Raw genomic sequence first — 15,346 nt, 5'->3', positions numbered from 1 at the left:
AGAGATCTGGATCAGAAGTGGAGCTTGGACGCAAACCGGAATCCATATGGGAAGCCAGTGCCACATGCAGAGGCTTAACCAACTACTTCACAGCACCAGTCTCACTATGCTGTATCGATCTCATCACAACAGCCTCTACCTTAGCAACCCTCACTTTGGAGGTCCAAAGTCCACAGTCTGGGAATCCTGTACATGCAGCCAAAGCTTGTTCAGCCAAAGCTTGTTCCCCCTACAAGGTGGGGAAAAGTCATGTAACTTGCTCAGGACCACATGATGAATCAGAAGCTTGGTTAGACAAAGACCATTTTTCTAATCAATTCAAATACTGCCCAAAATTAGTGAGAGGTCTTTATAGGTGAGGTATCCAATCCTAATTTTGGAAGGTACATTCAGGAGGACTGAATAGTGTGCTGAACACTCTGGCAGCAGCTGATACCCTGGCCTTGACAGGACTCCTCACGGGAGCAGGCACTGCTATGAAAAGACCACTTGCTTCCTAGCCACAGAGATGTACCAACGTGTTCTGTGAAGTTCTGGCATCCAACGTGGAGGTGAAGGGAGTGGCTAACAGGTGAACAAGGCAGAACCAGGCCCACTCAGTCAGCTTGTCTAGGAGCCCAGAGAAGCTGGCTGGCTGGCTGGGCTTCTGGAGGCCTTGATCAGCAATCTCCATCCACAGGCCCAGGAACTGCAGATCTCAGAAGACTGTATCCCCTTGAGGAATTCTGCATATTCCATGTCCTTTGTTCACACCTACAGCCAGAAACCAGGATGGGGAAGCACTCATGATGGCATAACAAGAGATTTAAAGAGCCCAATGAGCAAGTGATGCTCAGAGTGACATCTGCCTACAATGCACTGAATACCTTTCTGACATCTTGGCTCCTATGGGCCCACATCTCTGCAAGCCGCCAGGAATTACTCCCCTACAGCACAGATGAGAAAGCAAAGGCACGCCACCACCCAGAACTCACTAGAAATGCAATGTGCAATGTCTGGCCTCCATCCCAGATTTTCTAAATCAGAAGCCCTGTGGGAGGAGCCAGCAATCTTTGTTTTAACAAATCCTGTGGGTGATTCTGATGTTCCCTAAAGTTGGAGAACCACCAGTTCACACTAGAACAGTGTTAATCAGACTTCAAATTGCCTGAAGAGCTTATCAAATTGTGGATTTTGTTTAGCTCTGAAGGAGGACCTGATATTCTACATTTATAATAGACTCCCAGGTGACACAGATACTTCTGGTTCTCAGATCACACTTTGAATAGCAAAGGTGTGGTCTAGAACATCTATGTGACTAACTCCTTATCTCAGAGGTAGGGACCGCTGAGACTCACAGCCCAAGGCCCTCAGCTCTCCTCTCAAAATAAATCTGTACTGGGCCCACTGCTATGGCCCTGGGGCAAGCCCTTCATGGAGGCTGGCCACCCCTGGCTCTTGCCACCAGACATTCATCTTCCCTGATGCCAAGAGCTAGGGGAGAAAAATCGGTCTGTCACATACCAAATCTCACAGAGTATGTTGGCACATCTCTGTCAGGTAGCGGGCAAGCAGTGGTCTTGTCATAGCAATGCCTGCTCCCGTTGGGAGCCCTGTCAAGGCATGGGCATTGGCTGCCTCCAGAATGCTCAGCGCACTACTCTTCCAAGCCCTCTAGAAAGCACCTTCCTTCTGTGCACATGAAACCAAAAAGGAGGGTTGGATACCTCATCTATGAAGACTTCCTACTATAGACAAAAGCCAAAAGTTTATCTAGTCTGTCTTACTGCGTCTAGTCCTAAGAAAGGTCTAACACTGGGCACCAAGTGCAAGAGGATCACAGAAACCCCCGCGTATCCTGGGGATTCCTTGCCAATATTACCCACCACCATCACTATGAACTTCCTTTCAGGCTTACCCCTAACACTGGTCCTCTCATCGTATTATCTTTCCAATGGAAGGAAACCTCATCAAAATGGTAGTCTCATCCCATTCATCAGTCTCTACCTCACCCATCCCAACAACCTACCAATCCCTTTTGAGTTGATCAACTGTACTTTCAAATGCTGCTGGTGTTTTTAAAATTTTACCTGTAAACATTGCATTTATTTTAGACACAGCAATCTCAAATCATGGCTCCCAGTTCCATCACATTTTTGGAGAGCAAGAATCCAAGTTTTCTAGTCAGTTACCCTACCCACCTAATCATCACTATCTACCTCCCCTAGGCCAATGGCCAAGGAGGGCATCAGATAGATCTTGAGGAGTAACTATCTACATTACCACTGAGGAGCTCAACCGTAACAGTTCTCCTTGGCACTGAACTTCAACCCAAAGCACCCCACTTAAGACAGTTAGGGATTCCTTGCCAAATCTCTTAGCAACACTGACTCCCAGTGTCCAAGGGAGTTATAGGGATTATGTAAGAATATGATCCTCAAATTTGATTCTTTCTAAGCATAAACAAGGGCTACCACATAATGTTTCCCCATCCCACCATCACAAACTTATCCCATCCCACCACCATCCCTTTCAAGTGACACATCCTACTCAGTTTCTCCACACTCATTTTTAACACCTTAGAACATCTTCCTCTCCACTTCCATGAATTCTAGCTTGCAACATCTATTTCTGCTTCTCCCTTTTTCCCTTCCATTCCATAATACCTTTAAACTTCCTTTTCTGGCTCACAAACTTGGCTCCAACTGCATGGTGAGTTCTGTACATTCCTTTAATTTTGCAACATGGGCATCTCCAAATGCCCTCATTTAGTCCCCAGGTCAGCCCTTGGCAGGAATCTCCCCAGGACTAGACAATGACCCTAGCACCAGAACAGAAGCAGAGCCATTCATGTAACAGGCCTGTTTTACTGTCCACAGGCCTTCAAGATCTCCCCATGGTCAACCACATGCAGGGAATAGGACCCAAACAGCACCCCACTCCAAGGCACCGCTTCTTCAGAATAAAAACTTCCCTTATGTTTGTCTCTCCTTTCTGATCCTCCCAGCACCTAAGATGGTTTTGCACTTACTATGTACAAATCCCTCTCTGTGCATGCCAGCATGCTCACTCTTCTGCTGCAGACTGCCAACCTGGCAGTGGGGTGGGAGACATATGGAACCATTCTTGCTGCAGGCTTTTAGTCTATGGCTCAATTTTCACAGCTAGAGCACAAAACTCATCACATAAATGTAAAGCTGTGGGGGCTCTTTAAGTATGAACACTCAGGATAAGAGGATAAAAAATAATCATCACAATGGCATCTTAATCAAAATGATGCAGGATCCTTTTTCCCAACAAGACACAGAGATGGAGAACTAAAGCATCTCCCTAATATCAGTTTCCTCATGTCAAACATCCAGGATCAGCCTACAAAAGTAATGTAAGCTAGAGAGGGGAGAGGAAAAACAAGGCAGAGTACGGGCAGGGAGAAGTGAGGCCTATGGACTTGTCCTAACCACTCCTCCAGAGTTCTCACCCCGCCCCCACCAGACCTTCTGCTTTCTTTCTGTGGTTGTGTTCCTGCTGCTGCTGCTGCTAAGAGTGCCCTCCACTTCCCTCTGCTCTGGCCAATTTTCTCTAGTCACCTGGATCCTTTTGCCTCATCATTGATCTTTCCACACTTCTCTCAGTGTTATTCAACCAGAGGTTTATCTGTTTTTAGAGTCTAAACCTCCCTTGTCTACTGAAAGTAGGTTCTAGCAGAGCCAAATCCCAACTGGAAGCAGAGCAGTGTTGATGTCCTCCAGCCTCTACCTCCCCCTGGAGACTCAGCAGTCTCAACTGCTACCTTCAGTGACAGTTGAGCTATCAGATTAGCCTGCCTCAGTTCATGCATTTCCACTCTGACCCTCACCCTTTTTGTCCACACTTTATAGTTAAAATTCTCTTTAGTCTCTTCTAGCCTCCATATTCTCACTTATATCTCAGTCAGACCATCTAGCTTGAATGTGAGAAATTCTATATAACTAATAGAGATAATCCTACCAACAACCTCTCTTTCATTTTCAACATTCTCACAAATAAGCCTGCAATCAAGATCAGTTCTTTCTGAGCTTGGCCAATTCACCCCAGTTTATTCTATGAACCCCTCTTGTATTCCTGCTCTAACTATTCTGAGAAGCCTGAGGCTGGCTTGGCCTTCCCAGATGTCCTAAATTGCTTATAACAGAAACCTTTTCCTGCCCTTCCCTACACTGAGAGCAGGGCCAGTCACTCCCATAACATGATGGCAGCCATCAGACTGCTTAGCAGTGGTCAGTTAAGTCTACCCTCAACTATGAGCTCCTTGAGGGCAAGGGTCATTTCTTGCTTATTTTCATATCACCAGCATCTAACTAACCCTGAGCCTGAAGTCAATATCCAAAGAGCACAAGAGGCCTTTTATCTGACACTAAGGTGCTTACAATGAGGTCCTCCCCACTCCTTTGCTGACTTAGCTGGTTTTGTCATGTCCAACAAAAATTTTCAAAGGCAGTTCAGTGACACTGTTATTTTACAGTCCCTGACTTCATTCACCATTTATCAATGGCTCTATTCTATACAACTCTTCCCCATCACCAAACTTAGCCCAGTGCACAACAAAATTGTACTCCAGCAGCTGTCTCAGCCCTGAGGAGGCCACAGGGATAATAAGAGGTGAAGGGGGATGACTCTTGATTTGCACTAAATTATGTGGTGATTTCGTTACCAGTGACCCAGTGCTCCCCAAGGAAAGTTTCTGGCCCTACCCCCTCAACGCCACAGCCTAACTACACACCATGGAAGCGTAAAGGTATAAACCCTGAGGAAGGCAGAGAAGCAATCTGAATAGAGCAAATAAACCCACTTTGATCGTGCTCTGCAGTGCCAAATACATAAGGCAGTACGATCATGCATCATGGACCCATTGCCTGATATGTATATTTTGGTTCCACATTGCTATGTCTGCTCCAAATAAAGAGAGGCTCTTCGGCTTCCATGTGAAGTTACAACACGGCCAAGAGCGGGACACAGCAGACACTTGTTCCCATGCAGGGAGTGCCTGAGACAAGCAGAGTCAGGGGGAGGCCAGGCTTGATGAGGGACCACCAGGAAACAGCAGCCTGTGGAGGAAGATGGCTTGGGAGGGGGAGGGGTAAGCACCACATTTATGGAGGCAGGGACAAAAAAGACAAAAGGGCCTAGTGGGCCACTCTATTCCTACCACCATCAGTGGCCACCAATTAAGGAATTCATTTATAGTGACCCTGGAAAAAAAGATGTGTTACAGCAGAGATATAACTAAAAAGAAAGGCAATAATTGGTCTGATAGGCAAGGGAAAAATTATTCCAGGAGTCGGGAGCCTGTGCAAGAACACTTACAGCTCACATAGTCGTCATAACTCAGCCCCCTCAAGCATTTTGTGCTCTGCTTATGGTGTTAACTTTAATGTCTTAACATATAACACAATCCACACTAACAGAAAATACTACACACGCCAGATGAGGCTGAGTTATAGTTGCTGTGGGAAGCATAACTTTGAATTTCCTGATTTTGGTGCATTTAATCTCAACCATAATGTTACATTAACGTCGGTTTTGCATTTCATTTCCCAGTTTAGAAGAATAGCATCAGTGCCTTCCCCTGTTTGTACAGAAAAAAAGTGTGAGCTTACTAGGGCCATAGGCAGAGGGGCCACAATCCCACAACTGGATTCTCCCCAACCCCTCCCATGGGGGGAACTGCAACCAGAGCAATCTAAGGGGAGGGAAGGGTGGGTTCCTTCCCCAAGGAACTGTCTCTCTGTCCACTTAAGAGACTACAGCAAACAAGAACCAAGAGAAGCTAAATATGGAGCAAAGAGCAATGGGGTGGGGTGTGTATCCCTGCCTTTCTCCCTGAAGAGAGCAGAAGGAAAGAAATCAATATAGTTTGATTTGCAGTGATCTTAACCATTTTTCTGTAGAGTTTTCCAAAATGTTTCTCACACAAAAGATAACGATAATATGTCAGCTCTCGATCTCACTGAAATCTTCCAAATGCCCTCTTCTGTATTATTGCTTCTCTTATGCCACCATCAACCCTCCCCCCACCTTATTCTCCAAAAATAACCTGGCATCTGGACAATATTCTATAAAAGAGAAACTCCTTTACTCATAGTTTTAACTCAAAATGCAGATGGAGTCTCTTCAAGGTTTTTGTAAAAAGAGAGAGGGAAAAAAAAGCCCCTGTGGACAAAGACCAAACGCTAGAAAACCTCAACCCCAAAGGTCATTTCTCTCCAAAGTTATGGGCCCTTGAATACAGATGAGAAGGGAAACAGTGGTCAGGGCTGCTGTGCAGCACAAGGAGAGGACTATCTGGAGCCTGAAGGATAACCAGAGAGAACTCAGGGAGGGGCTGCAAGCAACAGCTAGGACATCAGCTCCCCGCAGAGGAGAGAGGGGCTGGCCCCTCCCTCCCTGGCATCCGGACAGCTGAGGTTACCTCCTCCCACCCACACGCTGTGGCCTATACTTCATTTTCCTCACTTACATTTGCTTTGGTCTCTTCTGAACACTGAGGTGGTGGGAAAACTTGCCCCAAGGTTAAAGATGCACAATTAAAGATCCCACCAAAGCTTTCAGGCTGCTCCCTAGGCCTCAGGGTCACAACCATCACTCCATACACATCCACTCCAAAATGAGCAATGTGAATTCCTGCTACTGAGGACAAAGGAGCCAAGATTCTCCTAAACCAGATAAAAATCTACTTCTATATCAGGAAACAATTTCTAAAACAAGAAAGGGAGCTCATTTCTGAAATTCAGGCCCTCTAAAATATTTTAAGTTAACTAAATTGCATTTAAGTGAAAAGAATGTTTTCAAATGAAAAAGCATCAAAGCTAACCAATACCTATCATGTTAATCTAAATCAAAACATGTAAAACAATAAAATGACTGTAATAACCAAAACATGAAACCCTATTTCTTGCAAAGTAATCACTCCAGTTTCACCTAGCTGAACAAAGCACAAAATTAAACAGCAAAAATGATGACAAATGGAAAATACTAGATGTTTTACCATGCTTATAACCAACATTGTTACACAAATACAAAAGAGTTTACACCTGTTAGTTTTAACATAGTCCCACTCAGCTGACTTGGGGAGTTCTGAAAACCAGAGGACAATGAGAGAAATGAAGCCCATATCAAACCTCCAAATAAGCCCTGGTCTAAAACCCATTTCTGTCTCCTACACACCTGAGGGATGCGACATACCCTAAGAATCAGAAGTGTACTATGGGCACTGGTGCTGTGGCACAGCAGGTTAAAACCCCAGCCTGCAGCACCAGCATCCCATATGGGCGCCGGTTTGAGTCCTGGCTGCTCCTCTTCCAATCCAGCTCTCTATTATGGCCTGGGAAAGCAGTAGAAGATGGTCTAATTCCTTGGGCCCCTGCACCCACATGGAGAACCCAGAGGAGGCTCCTGGCTTTGGATCAGCTCAGCTCTGGCTGCTGTGGTCACTTGGGGACTGAACCATCAGAATGGAAGACACCCCACCCCTAACCCAGGCTCTACCTCTCTCTGTAACTCTGTCTTCCAAATAAATAAAATAATTCCTTTAAAAAAAAAATAACTGTATGATGCACAGGGCTGACACTGTTGTGTTGCTGTGACACCAGCATTCCATATGGATGCCAGTTCAGGTCCTGCTGTAGACTAGGAAGGCAGTGGAGTATGGCCCAGGTCTTTGGTCCCCCGCACCCAAGTGTGAGACCAGGATGAAACGCCTGACTCCTGGCTTCAACCTGGCACAACCCTGGCTATTGCAGCTATTTGGGGAGTGAACCGGCAGATGAAGTATCTTTCCCTTTCTCTTTCTGTGACTCTGCCTTCCACATAAATAAATCTTTTTATTTATTTATTTATTGACAGGCAGAGTGGACAGTGAGAGAGAGAGACAGAGAGAAAGCTCTTCCTTTTCCGTTGGTTCACCCCTCAATGGCCGTTGCGGCTGGCGCACCGCGCTGATCCAAAGCCAGGAGCCAGGTGCTTCTCCTGGTCTCCCATGCGGGTGCAGGGTCCAAACACTTGGGCCATCCTCCATTGCACTCCTGGGCCACAGCAGAGAGCTGGACTGGAAGAGGAGCAACCGGGACAGAATCTGGCACCCCAATCATGACTAGAACCCAGTGTGCTGGCGCCACAGGCGGAGGATTAGCCTATTGAGCCACAGCACCAGCCATTTTTTTTTTTTTTTTTTTTTTTAATGTACTATGCAGAAACCTTGGGTACTGAGAGACCAGGGGCTCGTCAGGAGAGGAGCTGGAATGGTTCTCATGATGCAGACCTTACCCATAAAGATTCTGCTGGGGCCAGTATTGTGGTGCAGCTGTTTAAGCAGCCACCTGCAATATAAGTGCACTGGTTCAAGTCATCACTGCTCCACTTCTGATCCAGCTCCCTGCTAAAGCACCTGAGAAGGCAGAGACAGCTCAACTACTTGGGCCCCTGTGACCCACATGAGAGACCTGAATAGAGTTCCAGGTTCCTGTCTTTGGCCATTGTAGCCATGTGGGGCACAAATCAGCAGATGGAAGATATCTCCTTCTCTCTCTCCCTCTCCCTCTCTCTCTCTCTCTCTTGCTCTTGCTCTGCCTTTCAAAATAAACAAATAAACCTTAAAAAAAAAAAAAACTGTCGTGTGAACAGCCGAGCTGAGAGAGTTCCAAGGAAAGCCAATCCAACTTGCAAATCATACTGTCATCCCAAATCTCAATCTTTCCTGCCTCCACTTACATTCATCTCTTTTTCGTCCTTATTAAAATGAAAAACAAGTTATCATACTCCTTGGAACTACTCTCCACATGAGGAATTTATTTAGCTTGCACAAGAAACCAATCACTAAAACTATATTCAATTTCTTTTCTTTCTTACTAAGTCCTATACCTGTCCCTGTGATGATTTTTGGTCCGCTCCTCCCAAGCTTTTGCACTCCTCTTCCTTTGTTGACCAGAAGATCTCCCCAGCACAGAGGCTCTAATGAGAACCTGACTGATGATGATCTCACAGGAAGGATGCTGTCCTATCTGGGACTGACAAGTTCTCCAGTCCATCTTCTAAGCTCTCTCTGAATCCTATCAGGATCCCACTACCCGCAAACCTGAAAGAAGACCAGATTTAAAAAAAAAAAAGAAAGAAAGAAAAAAGGTGGGGGGGAGGTTTAAAGTTGCCGCCAACAAGTCTCAAGCTGCCCACCCCTTTTCTGAGGTGAACCGAGGGATAGTCCAACATAGATATCTGGCCCCAAACTCAGCTTCTCACCTGTTGTTCACAGCACTGTGCAGACTTAATGAAGTCAAGATGCATTACATTTATCACTTGCCCTAGATCCACTCAAATCCATCATTATGTCACAGCAAGAAGGTAGATTGATCTGACAGGATTTGCTCTTCTTCACAAACCCATGTAAGTTATTACTCAGTACCCCACACTCTTCTAGCTGTTTGCTGATTGATTATCTGACGATCAGGTCAAGTATCTTCTCTGGAATCACAGTAAACTAACGGGTCTATAATTTCCAAGATCATTCGTATCCCCCTTTTAAAGATAAGCAAGACAGCAAATGCTTCTTCCTGAGTTCTCTAAAGCAACAGCTAATGCTTTGCTAATAATGAACCAGGGCAGCCAATTCCTTAAGTGCCCTTGGAATCACATCATCAGGGTTCATTGATCCTGGAGATAATCTTTAATCAGGCCTAGATCCTGGTAAACTACCCAAAGCCCTACCTTGGCCTGAGTCTAGAAGCCTTCAGTACCTGAGTCTGGGAAGCAGGTTGGTAATACAAGTGTTTTAAATCTATATTGCATTATGTCTTCAGCACTGTGATTGATAGATAAAACAAAAAAATAAAAAGAACAATGTCCTTGAAAGAAAAAGTAACAATGACAGATCAAACTGAGATATGAGTCAAGCTTCACCTTCAGGAACACTGACAAGATCCTCTGCAGAACAAGAGAACAGAGCTACATAATTCTCTGTCCTTATAATCCAAACGCAAAGGTAAGAAATACACACATACACAAGCAAGTACTAGGAAGCAGGAGAGAAGAGATGCCATAACGGAGACACCAGGTGATTCTGAGGGTTCAGAACAGGGATGAATCACATGCAACAGAGATGTGTTGGATTTTAGTCTTATGTCCAACTAGGGCTTACTCAGTCACTGAAATCTTCATGTGTAAGGGAAATAATATGGCACTTTAGGATATGGACCCCTGACTCCCAACCTGGCAGAATCTACATAACCTAAATTCCCAACCCACCAGCTAGGCACATCCACCAAGCCAGACAAACTCTAGGAGTTTGAGAAAGCACAGATGACTTTACAGCACAGGCCAGAGCAAAAGCAGGGGAAGTAAGAATGGTTTGGGCAACTCCTAAGTGGTATTCCCTTTCACTTAAAGTTTCTTCCCTTAGGACTTCTCCCTATCCAGGTCCTGTCTTCCAAGGCTTCAGAAAGCTTGACTCCAATGCCCCAGAGGCAGATGGCTGCTCTCACAGAGAACAGGAGAGAGGAGAAGAGAAAAGGAAAAGAAACGGGATTGTGGTGTTGGCTGCAGGTAAAATAAGCTACTTTTTCTAAAGACCCCTCCATAGAAAAACCAACCATGAGAAATGAGCCTGGTTTAATTTGAATGGACTCCATTCCTTCCTGTCTCCCAAGTACCCTTTCCTTCCTGCCTCCTACTGAAAGCTGTTCTCAGAGCAACAGGTCTATGCACCCCAAAGTGTACCCTGCTCTGGAGGGAAGAGCTAGAATCCTCGAGCCAGTACAACCAAGGCAGCCCACTACAGACACTGCCACATCAGCTCCCAATTTTCCCCTCAAAGCAAACACCAAGCACTTCAGATCATAGTACAGGTGCCTCTCAGCTGCCAATGATGCTTCAAGTACCATTACTTTACATGGTAAGAGGACTTTGAGCACAGCTGGACACTAAGCAAAGAAGCTGTACTTTCCAATAGAGCAAGAATATATTTGTTTAGGTTATCTAATGCTGCATAACAAACCTCACAAAACATCAGTAATCATTTGTTCTCTCTTACAGTTCCTGTGAGTTGCGAATTTGGGAGGGGTCTGACTGGTGGCCATTTGGTCCGAGGGCTTTCCTGAGGCTGAAGTCAGATGTCCACTGGGGCTGCAGTCAGCTGACAGTTTGACTGGGGCTGGCAGATTCATTTCCAAGGAAGCTCACTCACATAACTGACAAGGAGCACTGGCTTTTGGCAAAGAGCCTCAGTTCCCATGCACACGTGCCTCTCCCACAGGACTACCTGAGTGTCCCTGTAGCCTGTGGGCTTCCCCCAAAGCAAGTGATCCAAAAGAACAAGGCAGACTGCAATGCTCTTTGTAAATTAGCCACATGTTTCTCTTCCATGGACTACTTCAATTTACCTGTGACCATCACTGATTCAGTGGGGGAGAGAACTGCCAAGGGTGTGAATACTGGGGGTCATCTTGGAGGCTGGCTACCACAGTCCTCCTTAAAAGAACAAAAAGCAGTAGCAGGAGACAGGAAGAGGGGAGAGAAAGAGAGAGGGGATGGAAGAGAAGCAAGTACTTCAATTCCCCAAAGTGAGAGCAGAAACAATGTGCCCAGTTCTCCCCCACAGACTTCTCAGGTCCCAGTCACCCTAGTGCGCCCAAAGCAGGTCCTGCTTCTGAGGCAAGGACTCCAGATGAGTCACGAAAAGCCAGGATGATGTGAGAAAGCTCGTCTGCTTCCCAGGAAACAACACTATCCTCCCTCCCTCCTCACCCACCCCACCTTTTCTGAAGCAATGATGCATCAGTTACCTGAGGATGAATCTGTGGCTTGTCGCACGTGGCCTCAAAATCCAGCACTAAAAAGTAGTGATACCTCTGGGGAGGGAACGACACCATTGCCGCCATGGATGCGCCAAAGCCGTGGGCCGCCAGCTTCCTGGTGGATATGGAGCAGAACTCCGGAACACCACAGGGAGAAAATAAGTGGGAGCCCAGCACTTTCCTTGCTCTTGAAAGCAAATACGAAGAAAATCGAGCTGCTCCAGTCTGCAAAGGTGCTAGCATTGAACATCCAGAAGCATCTAAAACTTAGGGGAGGAAAGTTAAGGAAAAAAAAGAGAGCCTGGGTTACTCCCCTCCCACTGTACCCACTTGTGGCCCTGTTCCAATCAGTCTTCAGGAATATCCACGCAACATGAGCCTCTCCCATATCTCGGCACCCTCTTCTAAATCACAGTATTTGTTACTGCGTTTAAGACCCTGATACCAGCACCTGCAGCATTATTACAGCTCTGAGTCTCCCAGATCATTCTCAAAACAACATGCAACACTGGCCTTCACCTGCAAACAGAGCACTGAAGTTCAAAAGAGAGAAGAGAGAAAAGGTCTGTGGGCCCTTGTCAGATGGCAACACTTAACAGTAAAGCTACGGGTCCCTGAGTAACACGAGGTGACCCACTTGCACAAGCAGTCCTGGGAGCTAAGTAGACTCCGAGGTGCAGCAGAAGTGTCCGAGGCTCTCTCCTCGCTCCATTACTAGCCACTCCTCCCTGTCTGTGCTGCCTGGCCCTTGACATCTTCATATACTCTCTCCCTTCTCCCACAGGCAAGCAATGCCGGTCACAGTGAAGTCTGCTCAGGATACTCTAGTGACTACCCAACCCCCACAGTGTAAGTGGCACCCTGGGGGACTGAGCAAGCCTGGCGAGCACAGCTGGCCACAGCCTTAGGCCTTCCCATTTGCTGCTTCAGACTCTCTCTCTACTGGAGGCCCTGAATGACTGCAGGACTTTTTAAATAGGGAAAGAACAAGAGAAAACCCAGATGTGGCAGTAATGGGAGCATTGCTAAAAGTCTAGTAAAGTTTTCTGAGTGAACATGTGCAAAAAAAAAAAAAAAATGAATCACTTTTCCTTTAGGTTTTCCCTTTAAGTTTGCAGAATGTCTGCTCCTCAGAAGGCTAACTAAATATAAAAATCAAAGCCTGAGTTTTACTCACAAATAATTCAAACTCCCTAAAAGAGAAAAAAAAATAAGAACAAAGCAGGAATTTTGTATCTTTTCCCCTTTTATACTCAACACTCAAATTTCCCGCAACTTTAATCCTCAAACAAGAAATCTCACTGCTCAACAGAAAAATGGCCATAGTTTATACCTTCAGAAGTTTCATTTCAGCGGAGCCAAAGGCTTGTCTCTGAATGGCTACCAGTGAGCACCTGGCTGCTCCCACCCAGGGGAGAGGCAAGAGTACCTGGAGAAGTCCAGAACACACTCAAAAGCAATGAGACATTACCACCTGCACGGAGTGGGCAACGAGCATCCAGTGTCACTTCTCTTCCCAGCTCTCCTCACTCACTGAATGAACCACGTTTACTCGTCTGCTTACCGACTAGGTTATGTATTAATGTGGGTCCTCACCCTTCTAGGGAAAGTTCGTGGGGATTCAGTGAAGCTAAGACTGAAAAGTATATTAAATTCTTCATAGATCCTGCACAAGCTGGGCACTTGTTTTCACCACTGCTTTATAGCCTCTCCAAAAATGCAGCCAAAATTCCTCAGGCCAGGTTGACAAAGGCTGGCTTGAGTTTTACTATAGAATCTCTTGGAAAAGCAAAAGGACCAATATCCATCTAAAGGCCAAATAATTCTTTGTATCAACCATTCTAGAAGGCTTGCTGAAATCTGCTCAGATTACTCATTCTGGTTTGTATGCAAAGTCCTTCAGGGCCTCAAATTGTTCCCTAACTCCTCCAAGTCAGGCCATGCATATGGACTTTTCAAAGTCTGAACATTCTCCAGTGTGTATAGAGTATACACATTATGCATAGTCAGCCAGACTCGGACAAACACGACTGACAATTAAGTATCATCATTAAAGAAGGCTTCCAGGTTTGAACCTGGCTTTGCCACTTAATTAATCATGGCACCTTGGGCAAGCTCTGTTGTTCCTCACCTGTAAAATGACAATAATAATAGTACCTTAAGTGAGAATGAAATGGACAACATATCTAAAGCACTAAGAGCAGTGTCTAGCATCTATGGGCTGAATAAATATTAGCTTACTCTTATTACTACTACTATCCTATCAGGCTATGCCCATCTGACCTAGCCTGGATCTCTTTACTCTGGGCCTACAATCACAATCAACAATAAGGCAACCTCAGAGATATCCATGTCTCTCGTATCACTAGAAAGCTCTATCCCTCCTATGGAGAATACCTTATCCAAGAAGACTTCAAAAAATTCATAGAAAAATGGAGTTAAAATAAGCTCATTTTTAAATAATTTGAAACCTGTGCATAGTTTTTTCATAATACACATTTTCAATGAACTTTCTGAAGACCCCTCACGAACTCTAGTCCCTCCCATGGCCAACATGGGCACCTTCTTTTCTCACCTGATTTCACCCACATCAAAAACTTTCCATTCCAGTTCAAGCCCCAACTACTCTGTTTCTGACCCAGCTTCCTGCTAATGTACCTGGGAAGGCAAAGAAGATAGCCCAAACACTTGGGCCCCTGCCCCCATGTGGAAGACCAGGATGAAGTTCCTGGTTCTTGGCTTTGGCGTGGCCCAGCTCTGACTGAGGTGGCCATTTGGATAGTGAACCAGCAAAAGCAAGATGGCTCTGTCTCTCCCTCTCTGTGTTGTTCTGTTTTTCAAATAAATAATTTTTTTTAAAGGAGGGGTAACTAATGCAGCACAGCAGGTTAAGCTGCTGCCTGCAATGCCAGGATCCCACAGGGCACTGATTTAAGTCCTGGCTACCCCATTTCCAATCCCCCTCCCTACTAATGCACCTAGGAAAGCAGCAGAGAACAGCCCAAGTGCTTGGGCCTCTGTCACCCATGCAGGAAACCCAGAAGAAGTTCCTGGCTTTGGCCTGGCCCAGCACTAGCTGTTGCAGCCATCTGGTGAGTGAACCAGTGAATGGAAGCTCTCTTGCTCTGTGTGTGTGTGTGTGTGTGTGTGTGTGTGTGTGTGTGTCTCCCTGTACTTTCTCTTTCTCTCTCTGAAACTCTGCCTTTAAAATAAATAAATCTTAAAAAAAAAAAAAAAAAACTATAGCAGTCTTGAGAGTAGACATGTAGATATTAGGAAGTCAGGCCTCTAGATATCAACAATCATTGGGTTCCATACTTCTGTTACTTCTCAAAACTAAGTTCACATAAGTCATCAGAGGGTAGTTCTTTCTCTCCTATTCCTAAAAACTTAATCCTAAAACCATTCAGTACATCAGGACAAGGCAGGTGTCTATACTAACTGCAGCTGGGGCAGTCTGTGCAGAGAGTATCAGAGACCAGATAAGTGAAGACATCCACACAGAGGTGGAAAGGTGTGGTGTCCCATGTTAGAGTCAAGCAGGGTGT

The 15,346-nt window shown here is 45.6% G+C and overlaps 1 protein-coding gene across 20 annotated transcripts in view; it reads right to left on the bottom strand.

Annotated features, from left to right (window-relative positions):
* Positions 1-15,346, bottom strand: part of ERI3 (ERI1 exoribonuclease family member 3) — a 146,535-nt gene that overhangs the window by 116,037 nt on the left and 15,152 nt on the right. For 9 of the 20 annotated variants that reach the window (XM_070078596.1, XM_070078594.1, XM_070078597.1 and 6 more), the window contains one exon: positions 11,787-12,064. The exons of 8 other annotated variants lie outside the window; for them this stretch is intronic. In XM_070078596.1, coding sequence (XP_069934697.1) covers positions 11,787-12,041 — 255 coding nt within the window. In that variant the 5' untranslated portion in view covers positions 12,042-12,064. The remainder of the gene's footprint in view (positions 1-11,786; positions 12,065-15,346) is intronic. 3 more of the 20 variants (XM_070078595.1, XM_070078598.1, XM_017346363.2) reach the window with 1 other exon arrangement.

Source organism: Oryctolagus cuniculus, chromosome 7 (genome assembly GCF_964237555.1).
Source record: "Oryctolagus cuniculus chromosome 7, mOryCun1.1, whole genome shotgun sequence".
Lineage (NCBI taxonomy): Eukaryota > Metazoa > Chordata > Mammalia > Lagomorpha > Leporidae > Oryctolagus > Oryctolagus cuniculus.
This window is presented reverse-complemented; position numbering and strand designations above follow the sequence as displayed.